Here is a 23,083-nt window from a genome sequence, read left to right as displayed (position 1 = left end):
CCCTATGATAGACTTTAAAATAATAGATCCCTATTGTCAAAATTATATCCTCTCCAAGATATTATTCATGTCAACTTGTGTGGAGTAAGTAAAAAGCAAAGTTGATTGAGATGGAATAAAACTAGTGTTACTTATAATTATTATATTTAAAAAAAAATAAATGCAAACCCATAATAAATTTTAAAGAAATATATTAAGGCTTATAGGTAGAGTTTCCAAAATTCTTAGAGATGAATTATTATAATAATGTTGTGTGTAAGAGAGTAAAGTAGATGGCATCAAGCAATTGATGGCTTGGATTTCACAGTTTGGTTTCTCCTTTTTGTGCAATATTTGGATGTTGAAGGCATCAATTTTTCACTTTTTGTTATTGCATGAGAATGTTGAGTAAGAAATAAGCATTTTTTTTTGGTTCAATCACAGCCATTGCAATTTCACACAGCTTGTGATTGAATCAATGAGTGAGGATTCCTCTATGATGATTTTTCCCCCTTCTTCTTCTGTTTTGCTTTGTGTGACAACAAATTTTGTAGTCTAAAGAATAATCATGTTGTATTTTAACAAGTATATGTATTGTTGGCTTTTCTTTTAGGTCTTTTTCGCTCGAACAACTTTGTACTAAAAAAACCAATCTAAACATAGTTTGATAGATATGTCATCAATTACCAGTTTGAAGTTGATGGTTCGATCTCCTATACTATAATTGTTAAACTCAAAAAATAAAAAGTGTACAAAAAAAATTCCAGTAACTTGGATAGTACGCATACAATGTTATGAATATTAAGTTCACACATGTTAGTTGTTACTAATTTTTTCCATTTTGATTAAAAATAATAATAATAATAATAATCTTCTAGGTACTCATGAGAATTTTAATAGATTTCTACCCGTTAAAAAATGTCTTATAGGTTATGAAGTTTTGATTTTGTGTCTAATACATACGTTTTTTTTTTGTCTAATAACTCCCTAACATATTTATTTTTTTCTAGAATTAATTGTTTTATTAGACATAAATTTAAATTTTGGGTTTAACAGGCATCGAACTTTTAATTTTTTAAATTAATAGATTCATACATTTTAGAAAATATTGGATAGGTCAGAACCCTATTAAGATAAAATTAAAAGTTCAAGAATTTATTTATCATAAAATTTAAAATTTAAGGACAAATTAGATACTAAAACTTGGAGTCGAATGACTTAATAAATACAAACAAACTTCATGCAGTAAATTTATAACTCAAAATTTATGTTAATACGAAAAGTAAAAGATATAACTAAAATAATAGTCAACTTGAACATAGTTTCATTGGTTACCTACCTAGCAGCCAAAAATATTCTTTTTACTTCATATATATATGATTCTATAATCAAGTTACATCTTAATTCTGATGGAATTATTATATATATATTCATATGTAATAGTTTGTTTGACTAATTTATTTTTTAAAATTTATATCTAAAAAGGATCCAATAGGTTATTGACCCTTAAACAATGTGTTTAATAAATCCCCAAAACTAAGAATATACATATATCTAATAAGTTTTTTAAATTCAAATTTTATATCTAGTAAGTCATTTGACTTATATTAAAAATTGTAAGAAGTAAGACAAATAACTAATCTATTAAATTTAAGACAAATAACCAATCTATTAAATTTAAATTTAAATATTGTTGTAAATATAAAACCTAAAATTTCAATTTTATGTCAAATAAATCCTTCAAATTTTAGAAATGTCATATAGGATCTAGTAGATACGAAATTTTGAAAGTTCACAAATCCATTAAATAAAAAAAAAAAAAAATTAAGGTCTAACTAACACATTTTGAAGTTTAATGACCTATTGGATACTTCTTAAACTTCTATAACTACGACCCCTTTGATAACAATTTTGTTTTTTGCTTTTATTTTTGAAAATGAAGTCTATGGACACTACTTCCACCTCCAAATTTTTTTTTTTGTTATATATTTTTCACCGATGGTCTAAAAACGAAGTAAGATTTTGAGAACTAAAAAAAAAGTAGGTTTTAAAAAATTTGCTTTTATGTTTTTGAAATTTGACTAAGAACTTAACCATTGTATTTAAGAAAGATGCAAATCATGTAAGAAATATGGATGGAATATAATTAATTTTCAAAAACAAAAATAAAAAATCAAATGATTATCAAACGAAGCGTAAATAAACACGACCCTAAACCATCGAACTAATGTATTCTATAATCATGTTTTTATTATATATATATTTGATGATTCTCTAAAAACCTACCCAAAAAAGAAATCGACGTTGATCAAATTTCATTTATGTCTCATCATATATCAAATTGAAATGATTGTAATCCCTACGTAATTGAGAGCATAAGAATTTGAGTTCAAACGAATAACTTTTTGATATGAGATTTTGTCCTCAAACAAATTAAAATAAGCATAATTGATCAAATTTTGCTAACTTTTTGATATGAGATTTTGTCCTCAAACAAATTAAAATAAGCATAATTGATCAAATTTTGCTATTGATATCTAGATAGATCATATTAGGGTATGTAATCCATACATTGGAGGAAAAATGATAGAAAATATGTAAGAAATAATTCTTAAGGAAAAGAAGAGAAGGGGATAAATATGTGGGGAAAAAAAAGAATAATTGTAAATTGCACGTAAAAAGTGATATATTCATTCTTCACGAATATGTTTGGTTTAACTTTTCAAATGGTTAATTTTTCAAAAAATTATTTCGAAAAAAATTAAATTATTTGAAAACCACGAAACATGACTTCTAAAAAAATATATTGATGAAATAATAGTTAATATTTTCTTGATTTATATAATATATAAAATTACGAAAATACTCTCACTAACTCTCTATCGCAACTCTACCATGGTTGTTGCTTGTTCTCACCGTCCTTTGCAACCCTGGTGGCCACCTTTGATGACCACCCTCTAGCAATCACAACTGGCCTCCCTTTGAAAGTCACCTCCCACCAATGAAAGTGTTTTAAAACTATTAGCTTATAGTGTTTAATAGTCATTCTTTATATTATTTTGACATTAATATAAACACTAATTTGAATACATAACAAACTAAACAAATTTGTACGTAAAAGTACTTATGAAAAAGTACAAATAAACATGAGTACTTTTTTTTTTTCATTTAACCGTTTAAATCAAAATTGTTCAAATGAAAATGACTTCTTTACAACAATACTTTTTTTTCCTCGTTAATCTAAATAACTCCTCAAACTATGAATAGAAACATATTTGGTATGGTCAAAACACAATCGCAATTTTGCCAAAGGCCAAAATTCATTATCGATTGAAATCTTCATGTTTGGAAATAGAGAAATAAAATACTTAGAAAATGTGATTGTCACTTAAAATAATTCACTAGAAGGCACATGTAGTATGTCACCAATAGAGTTATTTACACTCTATGCTCTGTCTGAAAATTATTTTAAAAACACTTGGTAACTTGTAAAAATGTATAACCAAACATGAAAGTGTTTTTTTTTCTTTTAATTAAAAACTTTCTACTAAGTTTCTTATGGTTATGCTACGTGATACTATAAGACTTTCTTAAACATAATAATATAATTCTCTAGACTTTAAAAAAAAAAAAGAACAATGAGTTCCTAAATTTTAATTTTGTTTTTAATTAATTAAATACTATTAGTCTTATATTTAATCTGTCTCTAAATCTTTTAAAGTGTCTTATATGTAATTTGACATAAAAAAAATTTAAAAATCGAGATTGGTGCTTTACCGTTGGTTTCTTTTTTTCCAATTTATTTCAATTTAGAAAATTTAGGAAAAAATTGGCTGTTTAATTTCTTTTATTGGATTCGTGATAAAAGAAAACAAAAACTAAAAAAAAAAAAAAATTATAAAAAGGAGAGAAGCACAAACAAAATAAATGCAATGTTGCAATTATATAGTCAGAGACTTGAAATATAAATAACTAAAGGCCGACCCCATGGTCTAAGCATGAATATGAAGAACCCCTTTTGAAGTAGAGTAGTGGTGCACTTCTTTAAAAAAAAAAAAGATAATAATAAAATAAAGACTTCGTGTAAATATATATTTATATATATTTGAAAAGAAGAAACAGTCAAAAGAAAGAAAGAAGACCAATAAAAAAAAAGAGAGATAAAAGGAAATAAATTTAATTTTTTTACTAATAAAAAAAGAGAGAGAAAAATTAGTTCAGTTAAATAATTTCGTAACTTTTTTCTTTTTCTATCCAATAGGCAACATTTAAAAGTGTTTGGTGCTTTAAACCTACAATTTTGTGATTAATAAATCTCTACGTTGTTTAAACCTACAATTTTGTGATTAATAAATCTTATATGAATTTTAAAAAATTTAGACCTGTTTGGTAAACATTTCGTTATTTGTTTTTAGTTTTTAAAAATTAAACCTATTTCCAATTCTTGGCCAAATTCCAAAAACAAAATCGAATTTTAAAAAACTACTTTTCTTAATTTTCAACTTTTGGCTTAGTTTTTTAAATTATTGGTCAAAAGTAGATAACTAGGAAAAATATTTGAAGATGAAAGTAATATCTATATTTTCAAAAGTCAAGGACAAAAACCTAAATGATTACCAAATCAGCCTTAATTATTCACTAGACAAAACATTGAATTTTGTAGCTAACAAAATTCTATTTTTTTCTTGCCAGAGTGAGCATAACTTAATAATAATTAACATTTACTAATCTTCTTGATTAAGAGGTTTGAATCTCTTGTTATAATAATAATTAAAAAAAGGAAGCTCATTATATTTTAGACAAAAAAAAAAAAAACCTTTCATTAGACAACAAAATTCAAAAGAGAAGGATCTATTTAAATAGATGTGAAATTTTAAGGACTTATCAAATGAAAAGAAAAAATAAATTTAAAAAATCTTTTAACGAACCTGTAATTTAAGTTGTATTTATATAATTTTTTGATTTATAAGTTTTTGGTCTAATTTTTATTTAGTTCAAAGATTTCAAAATGTTACACTTTTATTCATAAATTCCAAATCTAATTTATGTTAGATTACTTAATTTTAGAATGTTACATATTTATCCTTGAGTGAAAATGAGTATATAGTGAAAGTTAATTAAAAAATTTAATATAAAATAAGAGCATGCACCCACCTTTATGCATCCACTCCCATTAGACACAAACAAAAAAGAATATTTTAAAAAAGAAGTAAAGTGAATTTGTCATGTGGTAAATTATTATTGGATAATTTGGTGGGATGTACAAAGATATATGTAGCCCAGATGCCCCTAAGTATTTTTATTATGATGTAAATTTAAAAAACTAATTTTTTTAAATTAATTAATAAACATTAATGCTAAACACTCATGCCATATGACAACAAAACATTTAGTGTGTGTTTAGGATAAGAACTATCCTAAGATCAACTTGTTTTTTTTTATTCTTTGATAGAGAATATTATTTCTTTTCAAATTAAAATAGTTTACACCTAAAATACATCTTATAATAATTAAAATAATTTATATCCCTAATTATAAATTATTATAATTCAACTATAATAATACATACGATTTTTAATAACTAACTCAACGTGCCAAACGGTTTTTAATACTAAAATTACAGCATTTTAAAAATTAACGATCAAATAGAATTACTCCAAATTTAGAAATAAGAAAGAAAAAAAAAAAGAGAATGGTAAAAGAAAAAAGGAGGACGGCAAATGGCATTAATTACAGTAGTGATAATATCGCGCTTTACTTTTTCGGGTTTGCAGCGCAGTGGGTTTGTTTGTTTGGCTCTTGATTCCCATTCCCACACTGTCCTTTTCTTCCGCCATTCTCCCTCCATAAGTACCCCTTCTTCTTCCCTCCCATTTTCCATTCCCTTCAACCCTAAACCCTCTCCTTTCTCTCTCCTCTTCCTTCATGGCTTCTCTTTCTCTCCTCTGCTCCATTGCCTTCGTCTCTTTCTCCTCCCTCTTCCTCCTCTCTCACGCCAGAATCCCCGGTGTCTACTCCGGCGGCCCCTGGCAGGACGCTCACGCCACCTTCTACGGCGGCAGTGATGCCTCTGGAACCATGGGTATCTCCCTTTCCTCCCCTTCTTCTTACTACATTTTCTTCATTGTGGTTTCTTTCTCTGATTTCTCTGTTTTTCTCCAGGTGGTGCTTGTGGGTATGGGAATCTCTACAGCCAGGGCTATGGCGTCAACACAGCTGCTCTCAGTACTGCGCTCTTCAACAATGGCTTAAGCTGTGGTGCTTGCTTCGAGATCAAGTGCGCTAATGACCCAAAATGGTGCCATCCTGGTAGCCCTTCTATTTTCATTACGGCTACCAATTTTTGTCCCCCCAATTTTGCTCTTCCTAATGACAATGGCGGTTGGTGTAACCCTCCTCGCACTCATTTCGATCTCGCTATGCCTATGTTCCTCAAGATCGCTGAGTACCGCGCCGGAATCGTTCCCGTCTCTTACCGCCGGTGAGTCTGCTTCTTTTACATGCCGCCTTTCTTGATCTTTTTGGTCTCTGTTTCTTTTTAAAATGCTTGATTCCTCTAATGGGTTTTTCCCATTCCCCTTGAGAATTTGATTTGCTTGGTTTTGCTCTGTTTGGCAACTGGGAAAGGTAGGAAAAGTTGAGGGGAAATCCCCATTTCCATTGTGGGAACAGATCTGGAAATATACTCTGTTTTTGCTTGTATAATCCTTTTGCCCTGTCTTCATAGTTGAGTCGTTTAGTATTCTGTTTCTCATATTGTTGAATGCATTCAATTTCTGAAGTAAATGTTGAATTTCTCATCTAGAAAATTAAGTTATTTCCAGAGATTGAAGTGAGTGACATTCCCTAAACAGCCCTGCCTTAGTGGGATTTTATTTTATTTTATTTTTAATAATTGCCTTTACCTCACATAAAATAGCCCATATATCGTAAGAAAAGTAATTAATGATGTTAAGCTGATTTATTAGGATAATAAATATAAAATTCCCAAAAAACACAAGAAAAAATAGAAATAAAATTGAAAATTTATACTAATTTATCTTGCAATTACAGGGTGCCATGTAGGAAACAAGGAGGAATCAGATTCACAATCAACGGTTTCCGTTACTTCAACTTGGTATTAATCACCAACGTCGCGGGTGCAGGGGATATCGTGAGGGTTAGCGTAAAAGGATCAAACACCGGTTGGATGAGCATGAGCCGTAACTGGGGCCAAAATTGGCAATCCAACTCTGTTTTAGTGGGCCAGGCTCTCTCCTTCCGCGTCACCGGCAGTGACCGTCGTACCTCAACTTCATGGAACGTGGCACCTTCTAATTGGCAGTTCGGTCAGACCTTCACGGGAAAGAATTTCCGCGTTTGAAATTCCCTCCCTTTTTCCTTTTATCCTTTTTTTTGAAAATTTTCCCTCTCTCTATTTTTCCCCTCTTTATTTACCCGGGAAACTTTGGTGTAGTGGGGAGAGGTAAAAGTTAAAGTAGGACGGTCAAAATGGGACTTTCTAGGGTTAAGAAGTCAACAGCAATTATAAGTCTGTAATTCCGAATCATAGGTGTAGGAAAAGTTACCGAGGTGTGGTAACTTCTTACTTTTTTTGTTTTGGTTTGTTTGTTGGGTGTGTGCTTTTATGTTAAAGTAGCGGTGGTGAATTTGAAAATTACCGCGGTTGAAAAGAGTGTAGGGGAGGCTGAAGTGGCTGCAATGGTAAATGTGTAGCCCGCAGCAATTTACTGCTACATATAGTAAAGTTTGTTATGTTATATGAAATGACTCACATGTATTATTATTGTTCCAAAGAATTGTATCGTGAAATTTAAAAAGATTTGGAAGTTTTTACTTAAATAATGTTGTTTAGACTAAAAAGTTGTAATTGGAGGATGAGAAAATGTAATTACAACTTTCATGAGTGCGAATTTAGTTCAACATTAATTAATATGACATTTTTTTTTCTAAAGGAAAAAAAAGTTTTTAATCTATGAATCCAAACGTGGATTTAATCAATGATAGGAATTCTTCAACAATATGGGATTTGTCAAGATGTGCTAATTGTCTTCATTATATTATATTTGAAATAACTTGAGAAATATTTGAAATACTATTGTATATATTTGAAATGAGCCTTGTACATGTACATAAAACCTTCATTATATTTGAAATTGCCTTCATTATATTGAAAATGAAAAAAAATCATATTAAATGTAGTTTCTCTCTTTAAATGCATTTTCTCTCTCAAACATTGAAGGAATTTCATAGGAATATATATATATATAAAAGGAAAAAAGGGTAAATTGTCCAAAATTAACACTAAAAGCCTTCTTCGAAAAAAAATTCAAATTGAAAGACAATTTAAGAAATATATAGCCCAAAGATGATTTTTTATGTAAAAATCTCTTGTAATTTTGGAAGATTCACGAGACATTTTAGACTAAGAAATTGTAATTGGAGGATGAGAAAATATAATTACAACTTTTAAGAATGCTTAAAAAAGCATTTAATTGTCGAAATGAGTTTAGTTCAACATTAATTAATATGACATTTTCTCTTAAAGATCAAAAGCTTTGTCGTCCTAATGTAGATTTGATGAATGAGAGGAATATTCTTCAACAATATGATATTTGTCAAGATGTGCTAGTTGCTTTCATTAGTATAGTAGTATATATTTTCTTCTGGCCATAAACTATTTATCTTGATTGAAGAAGGTAGTTTTAGAGATTAGGAAATAAAATAAAAGAGGGTGGTATGTTGAAGAGATGAAAAGAAGAGGAAAAATAAAAAAGTGTTAAGTCATAGATTGAAGTAAATGAGAAAGGAGGAATGCAAGAGGGAGGAGATGTGATTGGGTGGATAAATCGGTTTTTGTCCATATACTAATGGTGAAATAATTTGCTAACATTTTTTAAAATAGTTAAGGGAATTAATATAATTTTTAAAATTTTGGAGATATTTTTAAAATAATTTACTAATAATGTTCATATACTAATAATAAAATTATTTTCTAACTTCCATTTTAAAGTTATTTATCAGTATTTTTTAAAACAAATAGAAAGTTTAGGAGTATTGTCTAATTTAACCTTTGAATTGTCAATAAATTTTTAATTTAGTCATTAGTGTTTTGTTTATTGTTAATTTTTTTTTAAAAAAATAATTCAATGCCCATTAGTTCCCTTAATACATTTTAAATATATGTTTATATAGTGTTTTTTTTTTCATGAATGAAAATTATTAGAATAAGATATACTTTTCATATCTAAAGTTGGAGTGATTTTAGGTTTCGAATTTCAATATATTTTAATCTCAAAGACTAGAAATCTAAGAAGTACAGACACATATACGAATACATGATACGGATACGATACGATAAATAAATATATAAATAAATAAATATATATATATATATATATATAATGTCTAATTAATTGCTATAATACATATTTTAAGTTAGATTAGAATAGATTCAAGAAGAGAGTGAAAACTTGAAAAAAAAAAATCTAGTAACGTCAAGTGATTGTTGAGTGACTAGAGTAGACAATAGAAAAGAAGTAGAAGATGAAGATTGAACAATGAAGTTGATGATGAAAGAGGTGTGAATCATGATTTAAATAGTGAGAGAGAAGAGAAGAATAAAGATTTAATTACGTTTCGAGTTTTTAAATTTTTTTATTTTTATGTTTTATCATTTTTAATTTATTTTGTTTTGGATTGCTTAATTTAAGTGGACTTTTATGTTTGGAAGTAATTTTAAAATGGTTGAAATCACTTTTATCATTTTCAAAATCACCATGAAACATGTTTAATTCTTCAAAACTAATTTTGATGATATGAAAATTGCATTTAAAAGTGTAAAATTGACAATTAAATTAATTTTGAGTAATTAAAATTATGTTTTCAAGTGATTTTAAAAATGAAAAAAAATGATACTTCTATTTGTACAGAGAATCGACCCTTTTAACATTATAAATCAAAATGTCTCTCTGTCAAAAATACCTAGTGACAAAACATGAATTGATAAAACATTTGACCAAAAGAGTTTAAACAAAATAAAATAGTCTATGAAGAAGTTGTTTAGTATTTAATAAGAGTGGTTTTATAGAAATTGTATCTTTTATAAAGTACATGTTGTGAAATTGTGTATTGGTTAACAATTGAAGATGCTTTCTTCCAAGTTTGAATTAGACAGAGTAAAGTTCCATTTTTAAGACAAAAGGAAAACAAAAAGAAGGCTAACCCACAAGCAAAGAAGAAAAAAAAAAAAGGTGGAATTTTTCCCTTATCCAACCACCATATATCTCATCTAAGAGAACAAAAGACTTTTGGTAAGAAAAAAAGAAAAAAATGGAGGGCTAATGTAGCTCCAAATTTTGCTCTCAATTTCCAACATGTACAATCCCAAATGATGCTTTTGTTGTTTTTAGGGTTTTATAGTATATAGTGGGTAAGTTGTTGGAATTAGAACAATATTCTTACTATCTTTTGTGCATTGCATGTGTCTTTCTTAAGGGAAATCTATCTACATTCTTTTTTACCAAATGTCCTTTTTAGGTCAAAAGCCTTTATATTCTTTTTTTTTTTTTTTTATATTTGAAAACAAAATCTATGCCCCTCCCCCACGTAATTCTATTCTTAATTCCCCTCCTTTTAAGAATCTATCTTCTCGTTCTTACATTATATTTATATCCTTTTATTTATAATTGTCGGATAAAAAAATAAAAATAGACGATTCAACCGCCATCAATATAATGTTTACTTGAAAAATCACTGTAACGTTCAAAGTAATAAATGGAGACTAAAGATTTTTGTACGATTTTAGAGAATATAGGTTTTTATCTTTCATATAAGAACCTAAAGTTTTGTGAGTATCACTATTAGAAAGGATATTTTTTTATTATAAAATTGATTTAGTATTTGATAATATTTATAAAATTAAATAGAATTATTTGATACATTTCTCTCTATTCGAACTATATATTTGAATACAACTATATACATTAATTAGTTCTAAGATTACTCCATCTCAATACGATGGTACTAGTTATATGAATCATTAGATATTATATGATATTTGATATTTGGAGCTAAGAGAATCACATTCTTTAGAAAAAATGGAAAAAATAGAAACTAAGAATTTTTGCAAAATGCTTGGCCCATTCATATCCAAACAAGTCCTACCATTCTATAAATCAAGCGGAAAGTTGACGCCAATTTTATATTTTATATTTTTGGGTTATTTTCTAAATTAGTAGTTGTCAAGTAGGTTAATATAATTCACATATATAGATTCTTATACCTATTATATATCAGTTGAGCTATATTCATTTTGATAAAAAAAATTTAAATTTTAGTTTTGATAATTCTATTTTTTCTTTAATTTTAAAACTTAAAAGCCCCTTACCAATTTTCCTTCTGCTTTTTGATTTTTTAAAAGAAAATATTTTGTATACAAACATTTCATGTCCATTGATTTTGTAATTAATTACTAATATTTGATATTATTTTATAATTATTTTTCCATTTCTTTTTTAAATTTCTGCTCTTACATCAATATTTACACATGTATTTCACAATATGCATTTTTTTTTTGTCTTGCTTTATAGAAATTATGATTAAAAACGATCAATAATAATCTAATTCAGCCACAATCAAAGTTTCATTAATTAATTATAATAATTTCTATTAATTTCCTTTAATTTCCCTAAAGTTTCCTAAAATTTTAATCGATAACGATATTTCCTTAAAATCAAGACTTCGATATTTCCCTCCACATCAATATTTCAAATCTTGACTACGTGATATCTAAGTTTTTATAATTTTTTTTAAAGTTGAGTAATTTTTATTTTAAATATACACATATATAGTTTTGAAAATAGATTCTTTGTTTGAAATTTATTTTTCAAGTGCTATTTTTTTCCCTGTTTGATTCTATCTCCAATAAATTCAACCTTCTAATTTTTTTCTCTCTAAAATATCTCTATATAACTTTTATTTCCTTGCCTTTATAATTTTCATCTCTTTCAAAAAGGTTTGTCTTTTATATTATTTTTACTTTAAAAATTTTTAATTATCTTTCTAAAAATTCTATCTCTAAACTTTTCTTTTTTAAAAAATATTTTCAACTTTGTTCCCTCTCTAATAAATACATCTCTAAATTTTTTCTCACTACAACTTTTCTTATTTATCGATATTTCTTTTATGCATTATCTTTTACTCTTCACTTTACCTCTCTCTCTTTCTCTTCTCTCAAATTTCTATCTTTTTCTATAACTTTTTTCTTTCTTGTTTTTCTTAGCCACGTTTTTATTTATTTAATGAAGTTTGACTAATATTTTCTTGCTATCATATCTTTCTCTAATATTTTATTTTCTTTTTTCAAGGGTATTTAAATTTTAAAAATAAGTCATTTAAAAGCACTCAAAATAGTTTTTGAAATATTTTCAAAATGTATTTTAGATAATTTTATAAAAAAATTNTTTCTCTAATCAATTCAAACAAGTTCTAAATTGATTAGGCATAGCATTTTTCTTTAAAATAGGTCTATATGTTTCTAATTTATTAATTCCGTATCCCCATATATTTTTTCCTAAAAGATTTCTTCATCTCTCTATTTTTTACAAAATTGTAAAAAGAAAATAGTCATCAACATATTTGCCTTTTGTTGTTAAAAAAGAAAAGCAGAAAAATAAAGAAACGAAAATTTCAAATAAGTTTCAAAGTTTAGAAATAAAATTTCACAAGTATTCTCTCAAATCTCTTTTCCCTTTAAAAAGGAAAATAGTGGCTTACAACTTTTGTAAAGAAATGTCAAGAACTTATCAAAGAATTTTGAATAAACATTTTTAATATTAAAATTAAAAAACCAAACTGTTATAAAACAAAACTTAATTCTTACTCTATCCTATTTTAATTTTGAAATTTCATATTTTTCTCATCAATTATTATATGTAAATTATTTCCCCTTATTTTTTCTACATGGAGAGAATCACAAGAGCTATTAGAATGTCTTGAATTTGTTAGTTGACGATTCAAATGACCACGCATGAGGATCCAGAGGCGACGTGTCCGGGTGGAGGCTACCTCCAAAACCTAAATTGTTTACGCATTATATATTATTTAAGATTTTGGACCTAAGTTTTAGAGGGGTGATATATATAAACCCTATAACCCTCTTGACACTGTAAGCTCTTCGTACCCTACAAATAGAAAACAACAACCACCACACCAGAAACAGAAAGAAGAAGAAAAAGAAGAATGAAGAACCAAAATCCCTTGCTCTTTATTTATCAGACAATTTCTTCCTTGATCTCTCAAAACATTCTCTCGTCCTTCCCTACCAACCTTTTCACTTCTCCTTGCCAAGGATTTCTATCTGTAAGGCCCCAATTTCAAGTACACTTCTTCTCCAATCTCAAAGTTCAGTTCTCTCCTATGTTTATCAGCCTGTTTTTTCATCCGGTTTTGAGCTATAGTCAGGTTTTCTTTCAAGGCATTGAGAGCTAAGTCCTATTCTTGTAACTGCTGTTCCATGACATTGTTGAAGGTCCTTCTATCTCCACACGTGATCAGAGGTGGTGAGGGTCTTCCGTAGACTGCCTGATAGGGGTTGTCTTGATCGAGACATGGAAAGTCGTGTTGTACCACAATTCTGCCCATGCTATCCATTTGTTCCATTTCTTTGGCTATTCATTACAAAAGCAGCGTAAATAGGTTTCTAAACAGCGGTTCACCCTCTCCGTTTGTCCGTCCGTTTGAGGATGGAATGATGTACTCCTTTTAATTTCGTCCCCATAGTCGTAAACATCTCCTTCCAAAAGTTGCTCAAGAAAATTTTCTCTCTATCGGTCAGAATGGACAACGGGACTCCATGGTGCCTCACTACTTCTTGGAAAAATATATCCGCTACTTGCTTTGCCGAGAAAGGGTGTTTGAGAGGTGTGAAATGCGCATATTTGCTCAAGCGGTCTACTACAACCATTATGACATCAAAACCTTCGGCTTTTGGTAACCCTTCCACGAAATCCTTGCTCCAATCCTCCAAAATCAAATATGGAATAGAAAGTGGCTGGAGTAATCCTGCTGGTGTAAGAGTCTCATACTTGTTCCTTTGGCATATTTCACACCCTTCTACGTATTTCTTCACATCAAATTTCATCCCTTGCCAATATAGTTCTCCACTCATTCTCTTGTAGGTCCTCAGGAATTCGGAATGCCTTCCTAGCACCGAGTCATGGAAAGTATGCAATAGTGAGGGAATTAAACTAGACCTTTGGGAGAACGCTAACCTGTCCTTGTAAGTCAATCTATTGTGTTGCCATTTATACTTTGGCTTCCCCTCGGGATTGTCCTTTAATAGGGTGATGATCTTCTGGAGCTCCTCATCTTCCTCCACTTCCTTTAATACCACTTCAATATCTATAATAGTTGGAGCTGATAATCCTCAATTCCATCTGAGTCGGCACCCTTGATAAGGCATCTGTTGTGTTTTGTAACCCTGGTTGGTTTAGGATCTCAAAGTCGTATCCAAGTAGCTTGGTTAGCCAACGTTGGAATTAAAGCTGTACTTCTCGTTGCTCTATCAAGAATTTCAACGCCTTCTGGTCTGAGATCACGGTGAATTTGCTTCCTAATAAATAATGTCTCCATTTTTGTACTGCTAGGACAATTGTCATAAGTTCCTTTTCATAGATAGACTTGTCTTCGACTTTCATTGACAGTTTTTAACTGAAATAGGATATAGGCTTCGACTCTTGTGACAAGAAAGCCCCTAAACCCATTCCTGATGCATCCGTTTCTATCATAAACCCTTTTGAGAAGTCTAGGAGAGCTATGACTGGGGTTGTCACCATAGCTTGCTTCAAATTTGTAAAGGCTTGACTGGCTTCTTCATCCCATTTGAAAGCATTCTTCTGAAGCAGTTTGGTAAGTGGGGTTGCGATGTTCCCATATCCCTGAACAAATCGCCTATAATACCCTGTGAGCACAAAAAATCCCCTTAATTCATAAACATTTTATGGTTGCGGCCACTTCCCTCATGACTTTGACCTTCCCATCATTGACTTCTACTCCTTGAGCTGATATCCAGTGGCCTAAGTATTGGACCTGCGATTGGCAAAAGGTACATTTCTTCTGGTTTGCAAACAACTTATGGTCTCTGAGGACATTGAACACCACTCCCAAATGTGTCTCATGTGTTGAGATGTCAGGACTGTACACTAATATATCGTAAAAAAAACAAGTACAAACTTACGAAGGAACGGTCGAAAAACCTGGTTCATTGAGGACTGGAAGGTGGCTGGAGTATTTGTGAGTCCGAACGGCATAACAAGGAATTCATAGTGATCTTCATGATTCCTGAAGGCTGTCTTCTCGATGTCCTTCTCATTCATTCTGATCTGATGATACTCCGACCTAAAATTCAGCTTGGAATAAACCACTGACCCATGTAGTTCATCTAACAGCTCCTCATACCGGTATAAGGAACTTGTCGGCCACCGTTGCTTGATTTAGTTTTTGATAATCAACACAGAATCTCCATCCACCATCTTTCTTCTTCACTAACAGGACAAGACTGGAGTATGGACTGTGGCTCGGACGAATGATTCCAGCTTTGAGCATTTCTTCCACCAGCTTCACAATCTCTTCTTTTTGGTTGTGGTCGTACTTGTATGGTCTCATATTGATTGGTTTCTGGTTCGCACTCATAAAAATGCAATGGTCCATAGCTCTCTTTGGTGGGAGTGTTGTTAACTCTTCAAATATATCCTTATTCTCCTCGAGCAGGGCTCGGATCATGACTGGTAATTCCCCTGACTCTTCGATTTCTTCATTTCCTTCATTTCTTTCTTCACTATCGCATTGATAGTTCTAAAACTCCACCAGAAATCCTTGGTCTTCCTCTCCACAGGATGTTATAAGCACCTTGAAGGAGACTTCTGCCTTGGTTAGAGATGAATCACCCTTCAATATGACCTGTGAATCCCCTGCCAAAAACGACATGGTCAGTGATGGCCAATGCACTCCCATAAACCCAGTCGTGCATAACCAGGGCAACCCTAGTACCAATCCATCTGCCCCAAATCGATTGCCAAGAAATCGACCTTAATATTCAGGTTGGGTAGCCTCAATTCAGCTGCTTTGCATACCCCTTCCCCTCTTATAGCCACTCCATTCCCGACCACCACTGAGAAGCTCTTCTTATTCATTGGTAATTCCAGCTCGTCTACTAACTTTTTGTGCACAAAATTGTGCGTGGCTCCACAGTCAATCAACACCATTACTTATTTTCCCCTCATCTTTCCTCTCAGCTTCATTGTACCTGGGCTGATAGGCCATACATTGATCTCAAGTCTATTTCGGCTGTTTCCTCTGTTTCCAGCTCTTCTTCTTCCCGTAGTTCCTCCCCTTCTTCCTTTTCTCTGGTTGTTTCTTCTCTTTCATTGGTGATAAACAACATCAACTCTTGATTCTCCTTCGTCTTGCATCGGTGCCCTAGACTATATTTCTTATTACACCGGAAACAGAGTCTCTTGTCCAGCCATTCTCAGAACTCACTATCAGAGAGACGTTTCATGGGTGGCTTCTTCTTCACGAAGTTGTTTTTCACAAGCAAGGTGATCCGTTGGTCCCCTGCATATCCAAGGTTTTCCCGCTCTTCATCGTCAAGCTCTCCTTCACATGGGCTTCTTTTTTGCCAGGCCCAACAACCCCCAGATCCGCTAAGGCTAACTTCAGGGTTACATTGCGGTCGCTCACCAGCTGGGCTTCGTGCATACATTCCTCCAGTGTAATCGACTTTCTTCTGATGACTTCGGCCCTCAACGTTGGTTCCAGCCCATTTACGAAGGCATCCTTGAGAACTTCTTCGGCCAGGTCAGGTAGGGGTGCCGAATAGGTGACAAACTTCTTCACGTAATTCGAATAGGAACCCTCTTGCTTTATTCTTAGCAGCCTCACGCCTAAACTCCCTTCTCCGGTAGGTCTGTAGTATTCGAACATCCTTCTTTTCAACTCCTCCTACGTGTTGATGGGTCTCCGGTTGTGGCTCCATTGGAACCAGTCGACTTCCTCCGGCCCGAAACTAATAATCGCGACCTTCACTTTCTCCTGATCGGATAACTCATGGATTTCGAAGTAGTGCTCTGCCTTGTACACCCACGATTCCGGGTTCTTTCCAGCGAAAACAGATATCTCTAACCTTTTGTATTTGCTTTTATCGGATCCCCCTCCTCCATTGCTGGGGGTTGAATCGGTTTCATCATCTTTTCCCTTCATTTTCATCCTCCGACCATCAGATGCACCCGACTCTTTAGCTTTTCGAGCTGCATTACTTTCTCTCATCTCTTCTGTCAGCTTCTCGATATTCTTGCAAAGTCCCAGCAGCATCTCCTTCATCTCAGAGACCTCCCTCTCGTTCTTTTCCAACCTATCCTCGATTTGTTTATGAGCCATCGTGTGCGTACGCCCCAGGATGAAACGACTCTGATACCACTTGTAAGTTCTTCGTACCCTGCAAATAGAAAACAACAATCACCACACTAGAAACAGAAAGAAGAAGAAGAAGAAGAATGAAGTACCAAGATCCCTTGCTCTTTATTTATCAGACAATTTCTTCCTTGACCTCTCAAAAAATTCAATCGTCCCTCCCTACCAATCTTTCCCAAAATACATCAACACTCACCTCAAAATATGCCTCCTCTGCTGCTCTAAAAGAAGAAATACAAACAAAGGTCTCCCCTAGCACCTTAGAGAGAGTTAGACACTTCTCACCTCACCAAAAGCCTACTAACTTTCAGCTAATTCTTTTCCTGCCTTCTCAGTACGATCCCTGCCCCTTATAACTACCTCGTGGTCCCCTCCTCCTTTCACTCCCACTTTCTTTTCCCTGTCATCATTGGTTATTTAGTTCATTTCCTTTTTTACCCCTCATTTTGTAAGTATAGATAATTTGTGGCCTTACAGACACCTCCACATCTATATTATATGTTATTTCTCTCTAATAATAACACTATTCTCTCTCTTTGTCCATGGGTGTAACTAACACTTTATCGTGAACCACATAATTTTATGTGTCGATCTTTACTCTTAAGTTTCTCTCTCTTTCTTTGCTTGTTGATTTCCTTTGTCATAACCATAACACAAACTTAAAGTTATCCAAAGATTGGAGTGTCTACCACCCAATCAAGAGGACTATTTATTAGATTTGTTAAACCTAATACTGTTTAAGAGCGAAGATTCAATTTCTCATTCAAGGTGAACATAGTTCAATAGTAACTGGCACATATTTTTTCCTCCAAGGCTAAAGGTTCATATCTCCATACTCTCACTTATTGTACTTTTATTGTAGGGAAAAAATATGCCAAAATAAATGAAATACCAAAATAGAATGGAGTGTCATATATAGAAGTTGATATAAAAGATAGATGTTGCAAAGTTTTTGTAAGGGGGAAGAAAAGGATGTGAGTATTATTGCTTGAACATGAAATTGGGCTAATTGCATTCAAATACAACTAGATTAATAAGAGAGAACCTCAAAAGAGATGAGCTTCAAATAGATCAGCATATGCTTACAATGTGTTGGATGTAATCAGCTTGGGCTTATACCCAATGTGGGGATAATGGGCTCAAGTAAGCCCAATTTTCTATCACTTGAATTAGACCCAGATTTTGCCACTTCACTTTTAGGTAACTAAATATTTAGCTAAATTTGGAGAGTTTTTGATAAAAAGACAATGTAGCGCCACTTGTAACAATTTGGGTCCCATTTGGTAACTACTTGGTTTTTAGTTTTTGTTTTTGAAAATTAAGCATGTAAACCTTACTTCTACCTTTCTTTAATTATCTACTTTTTATCAATGATTTAAAAAATCAAGCCAAAATTTGAAAACTAAAAAAAGTTTTTGTTTTTTAATTTGGTTAAGAATTCAACCATTGTAATAAAGATGTAAATAATTGTAAAGAATAGAAAGAAATATGCTTAATTTTTAAAAAGTAAAAACAAAAAACGAAATGGTTACCAACCGGGGTTTTGATTTTTGGTTTTTAGTTTTTGAAAATTAAGTCTACAAGTACTCCTTCCACTAGGTTTTTGGTTTTGTTATCTACTTTATACCATGTTTTTAAAAACTAAACCAAAATTTGAAAACTAAACAAAAGTAGTTTTTAAATAGTAGTTTTTGTTTTTAGATTTTGGTTAAGAATTCAACTATAGTACTTATGAATTATGCAAACCATGGTAAGAAAATGAGAAAGTATAGACTGAATTCTAGAAGGAAAAAAAAAATAAAATATTTACCAAACGAGGCCGTAGTTTTCAAAAAACTTGATTTTGTTTCTGAAAATTGGATAAGAATTCAAATGTTTACATAAGAAATATGAGAACCTTGGGTAAGAAATTAGAAGAAAACAAACAAAAATTTCAAAAATCAAATGGTTACCTAACCAGAATTTAATTTAAGAAAAAACTCTGAAATGCTTAATGAGGAGTAAGAACTAATTAGTTTCAAACCAACTCTTATTTACCAACTACTTATTATTATTTTTTTAAACTACAATATTCATCTAGTTCACCTGATTTTGCTGGGTTAGTTGTTAATAATATTTAGAGAGATAAATCCCTGTTTTTGATGATAGTAAAGTATGATTTGATATTATATAATATATACTTTCTAATTTGGTACTCCATGAATTCTATTTATATCTGACAAAAATATGGACAATATCATAATAGATGGTGTGTTACATAAAAGCAAGCATAGTAAACAAGATGAAAGCAAAGATATGAAATTTGGGAATTGGGTTTAAATACATTTGATCAAAGCAGCTGTACATTTCACAAGTTTGCCTATTGCAGCAGAGTATCTTCATATATTTTTTGTTGCTCCATTTGAATGACCATTATGACCTTCTCTTTCACTTCTCAAGACCTCAGATGGTTTCTGAAGCTGCTCCAATATTGTTACAACCTCATTCATACTGGGTCTGTACTTGGGATCTGTAGCTAGGCACAGAAATGCAAGGTTTGCTGCCCTTTGTGCTTGTCCCAAAGCATAGTGGCCCTCAAGTCTATTGTCCATGATGCGACGGATTTTGTGCTTATTTACTAGATATGGTTTTGCCCAATCGACCAAGTTATGTTCCCCCGTTGGTCGATTCTTGTCTATGGCTCGTCGCCCTGAAAGCAGTTCGAGAAAAACTACTCCGAAACTGTATACATCGCTCTTCGCCGTGAGATGACCTTTTCCAAAGAAAGGATGTAAGTTAGAATAATGAAGTATGACATTTCTGATAGAACCCGAATATATTGAAATATAAAAGACAAGGAAAATTCAAGATAAACCAAGTGTTTGAGGTACCTGAACCCTCCATAAATTTAGATACTCTCAAGTCCTAATTCATGCTCCAAAATATTGACTGTCAACCTCCTTCCCTACTGGTATTTACAACCTAACTTTCCCACCAAACTATTTAACTAATTACTAATCTACCCTTCAAATACCAATTAACATACCTTTTATTTTCATGAGAGGAAACCAATCAATCAGTCTTTTAGAAAGTCAAGAGAGAAACAGAGAATTATAAGAACCTGTGGCTAAGTATTCAGGAGCTGCATATCCATGAGTTCCCATGATTTTGGTAGAGACATGGCTTTGATCTCCAATTGGCCCATCTCTAGCTAATCCAAAATCAGAAAGCTTTGCGTCGTAGTTCTGTCGAATTTGAGTAAAAAGATGGTCAGATTTTACGAACAACTGCAAGTTACTATGAAAATTCATTGAAAAATTCTTCTGTAAGAGCTTACTGCATCAAGAAGAATATTAGATGTCTTGAAGTCGCGATATATGACTTTCGCGTCACTGTTGTGAAGAAATGCAAGTCCCCTGGCAGCGTCAAGAGCAATTTTTATCCGAACATTCCACGAAAGCGGTCGAAAGTGAGAGCTTCCTGTATGGACACAATATAGCAGGTTACACACAGAACATTGTAAAAGAAAAAAATGGGAGATGGAAAGCATTGCATAATCAAGAACTCACTTCTGAAAAGATGATTTTCAGCACTGCCCTTTTGCATAAACTCATATACCAGCAGCCTGTGATCATCTTCAAAGCAGTAACCAATCAGCTTCACAAGATTAGGATGGGAAAGCTGCCCCAAATAGTTGATCTCAGCCTATATGTTCAAAATGTTAGTCTAGCGGACTATGCAGAGTCATTCCATAACCCGACCCCGAGAAAGGATTGGTTTAAAACACAGCCATTTAACACACTAAATGTATTAGAAAGCAATCAAAAGTTGAAGATACTGACCAACCACTCCTTGTGACCCTGCACCCCATCTCTGTTGAGCCTCTTCACAGCAATTACCAAGCCAGTGCCAGCCTTGGTGGGAGTGAGGGAATGCTCGTCAATCCAACCTTTGAAGACTGAACCAAATCCACCCTCTCCAACAACACTATCAGGGCGGAAGTTTCTTGTTGCGGTTTTCAATTCATTAAAGCTGAAGTTTTTCAAATTGGGGCATTGCAAAATTTCATCTTCACTCCGAGGTGTCACCGGTATAGAAGCTGATGATACCTTGCTACTGGAAATATGAGAATGTTCCCCATCTCCTCTCTTAGACTTAAACCTTGTAAGACCTACAGCCAGTAAAGAAGATAAAATTGTAACATTCACCACTAGAAATCCCACAATTCTTAATGTGAACTTTCAACCAAATCGAAGAATATAAATGTTATTTCAATATAGCATGACTACGAACTTTCAATAAATTACAGATTGTGAGTGGTGCTGTGAAATCCAAATCTTCAGGGAAATTCAGGGCAACTACATACATGAGCAGGAACAAACGCAGTTTCCTCATTTCACCATCATCCCAAGTTCATATTGAAGGGGTAAACCCAAACTAAAAGTAAACACAAAAATCAAACAAAACCAACAAGCCCCCATCAGCAAAGTCCAAAGAATCTATAGTACCAAAAAAGGGCAAAAAGAAAACACCAAGCAAGCAATCGAAGTAAAGGATGCATTTAAACAAACACCTTATCTGCAAGTTTCTCAAGGCATCAAATCTAAGACCATTAAAAAGTTAAAAGTAAAAATACACACAGAATCCTCCCAAACTAAGCTTAAAACTCAAAGAATCAGAGAAAAGAGAAAAAAGGGTATCCGAATCAGAGCCGATAAGCACCTGTATGAAGATTCACAGACTTGGAACGATCACTCCAACAAACACCCATCAGCAAAATCCAACCAGAAATTTGCAGAAACTTCGGAAAGAAAAACAAATGGATTAAAACCACTCAAATCCTTCAACAGATCATAAATCTTGAACAGAACAGAGTCAAATTTATTGTCCCTTTCCTTTGCCTCTCTCTCTTTTCAGGGAAGAGAGTTGTTGGGTGAAAAGCTGTATGAACTCTAAGAAGAAATGGAAATGCAAATTTTTCTTTTTTTGTTTTTTCCTTGGGAACTCAATGGGAATGCAACTTGGTTACGGAAAAGATCGCCAACTTTATTTAGATGGTTCGTATCTTATAGTCTACATGATTGGACACTCAGAGCAGAGCAATTTTGGAATTATCTTTTCCTCAAACTAATATTTATATTTTCTCATCCTTTTTTTCCTTATATACTTGAATTTGGTATGAAACATAAACTATTTTTAAAATTTCTTATTGAAAGTTTCAATCTTGTTATTTATATGTTAATAAATTCTCTTTCTATAATTTGAACTTTTCTTATGTTATTTTTTTCTTTCAAAGGGTATGATTGCATGGAAGATCGAGATTATTTAAAATTAAAATATTGATATAATTAAATTTATAATAATTCACTTTAAGAATGATGGGTAATTTAACATGGTGTCACGATAGAAGTTTATGATCAAACTTCGTAATGCCATTTTCTTCTCGATTAATATCAAATGTTAAAATATTGATCTAATTAAATTTTCCATAATCTATTAGCTTAAGATTTTGAGTTGATGCTTAAAAAAATCAAAGTGAATCATGATTTGACATTTTGTTACGTCTATAATCATTTTATGTTTTGGTTTTCAAATTTTTTAAAGCACGTATAATTTTCTTGTTTTATGGTAAAAACAATAGCTTTTAAAATTT

General features: G+C 31.9%; 2 protein-coding genes across 2 annotated transcripts; one reads left to right on the top strand and one right to left on the bottom strand.

The window, feature by feature from the left end:
• The first annotated feature begins 5,834 nt into the window (after positions 1–5,834).
• Positions 5,835–7,767, top strand: LOC120072550 (expansin-A4-like). Its single transcript, XM_039024939.1, has 3 exons — positions 5,835–6,061; positions 6,142–6,460; positions 7,033–7,767. The coding sequence occupies exons 1-3, from the start codon at positions 5,905–5,907 to the stop codon at positions 7,340–7,342; spliced, it is 786 nt and encodes a 261-aa protein (XP_038880867.1). The 5' UTR covers positions 5,835–5,904; the 3' UTR covers positions 7,343–7,767.
• Positions 7,768–19,631: 11,864 nt separating this feature from the next.
• Positions 19,632–22,472, bottom strand: LOC120074339 (receptor-like cytoplasmic kinase 176). The gene is made up of 6 exons (XM_039027432.1): positions 22,153–22,472; positions 21,273–21,601; positions 21,000–21,135; positions 20,768–20,910; positions 20,552–20,675; positions 19,632–20,203 (listed from the first exon to the last, which is right to left on the bottom strand). Exons 1-6 carry the CDS (start codon positions 22,199–22,201, stop codon positions 19,830–19,832), a joined length of 1,155 nt encoding a protein of 384 aa, XP_038883360.1. The 5' UTR covers positions 22,202–22,472; the 3' UTR covers positions 19,632–19,829.
• Between the last annotated feature and the right edge of the window lie 611 nt (positions 22,473–23,083).

The sequence above is a fragment of the Benincasa hispida genome, chromosome 3 (assembly GCF_009727055.1).
Source record: "Benincasa hispida cultivar B227 chromosome 3, ASM972705v1, whole genome shotgun sequence".
Classification (NCBI taxonomy): domain Eukaryota; kingdom Viridiplantae; phylum Streptophyta; class Magnoliopsida; order Cucurbitales; family Cucurbitaceae; genus Benincasa; species Benincasa hispida.
Note: the sequence above shows the minus strand (reverse complement) of the source record. Positions and strands in the feature narration are given on the sequence as shown.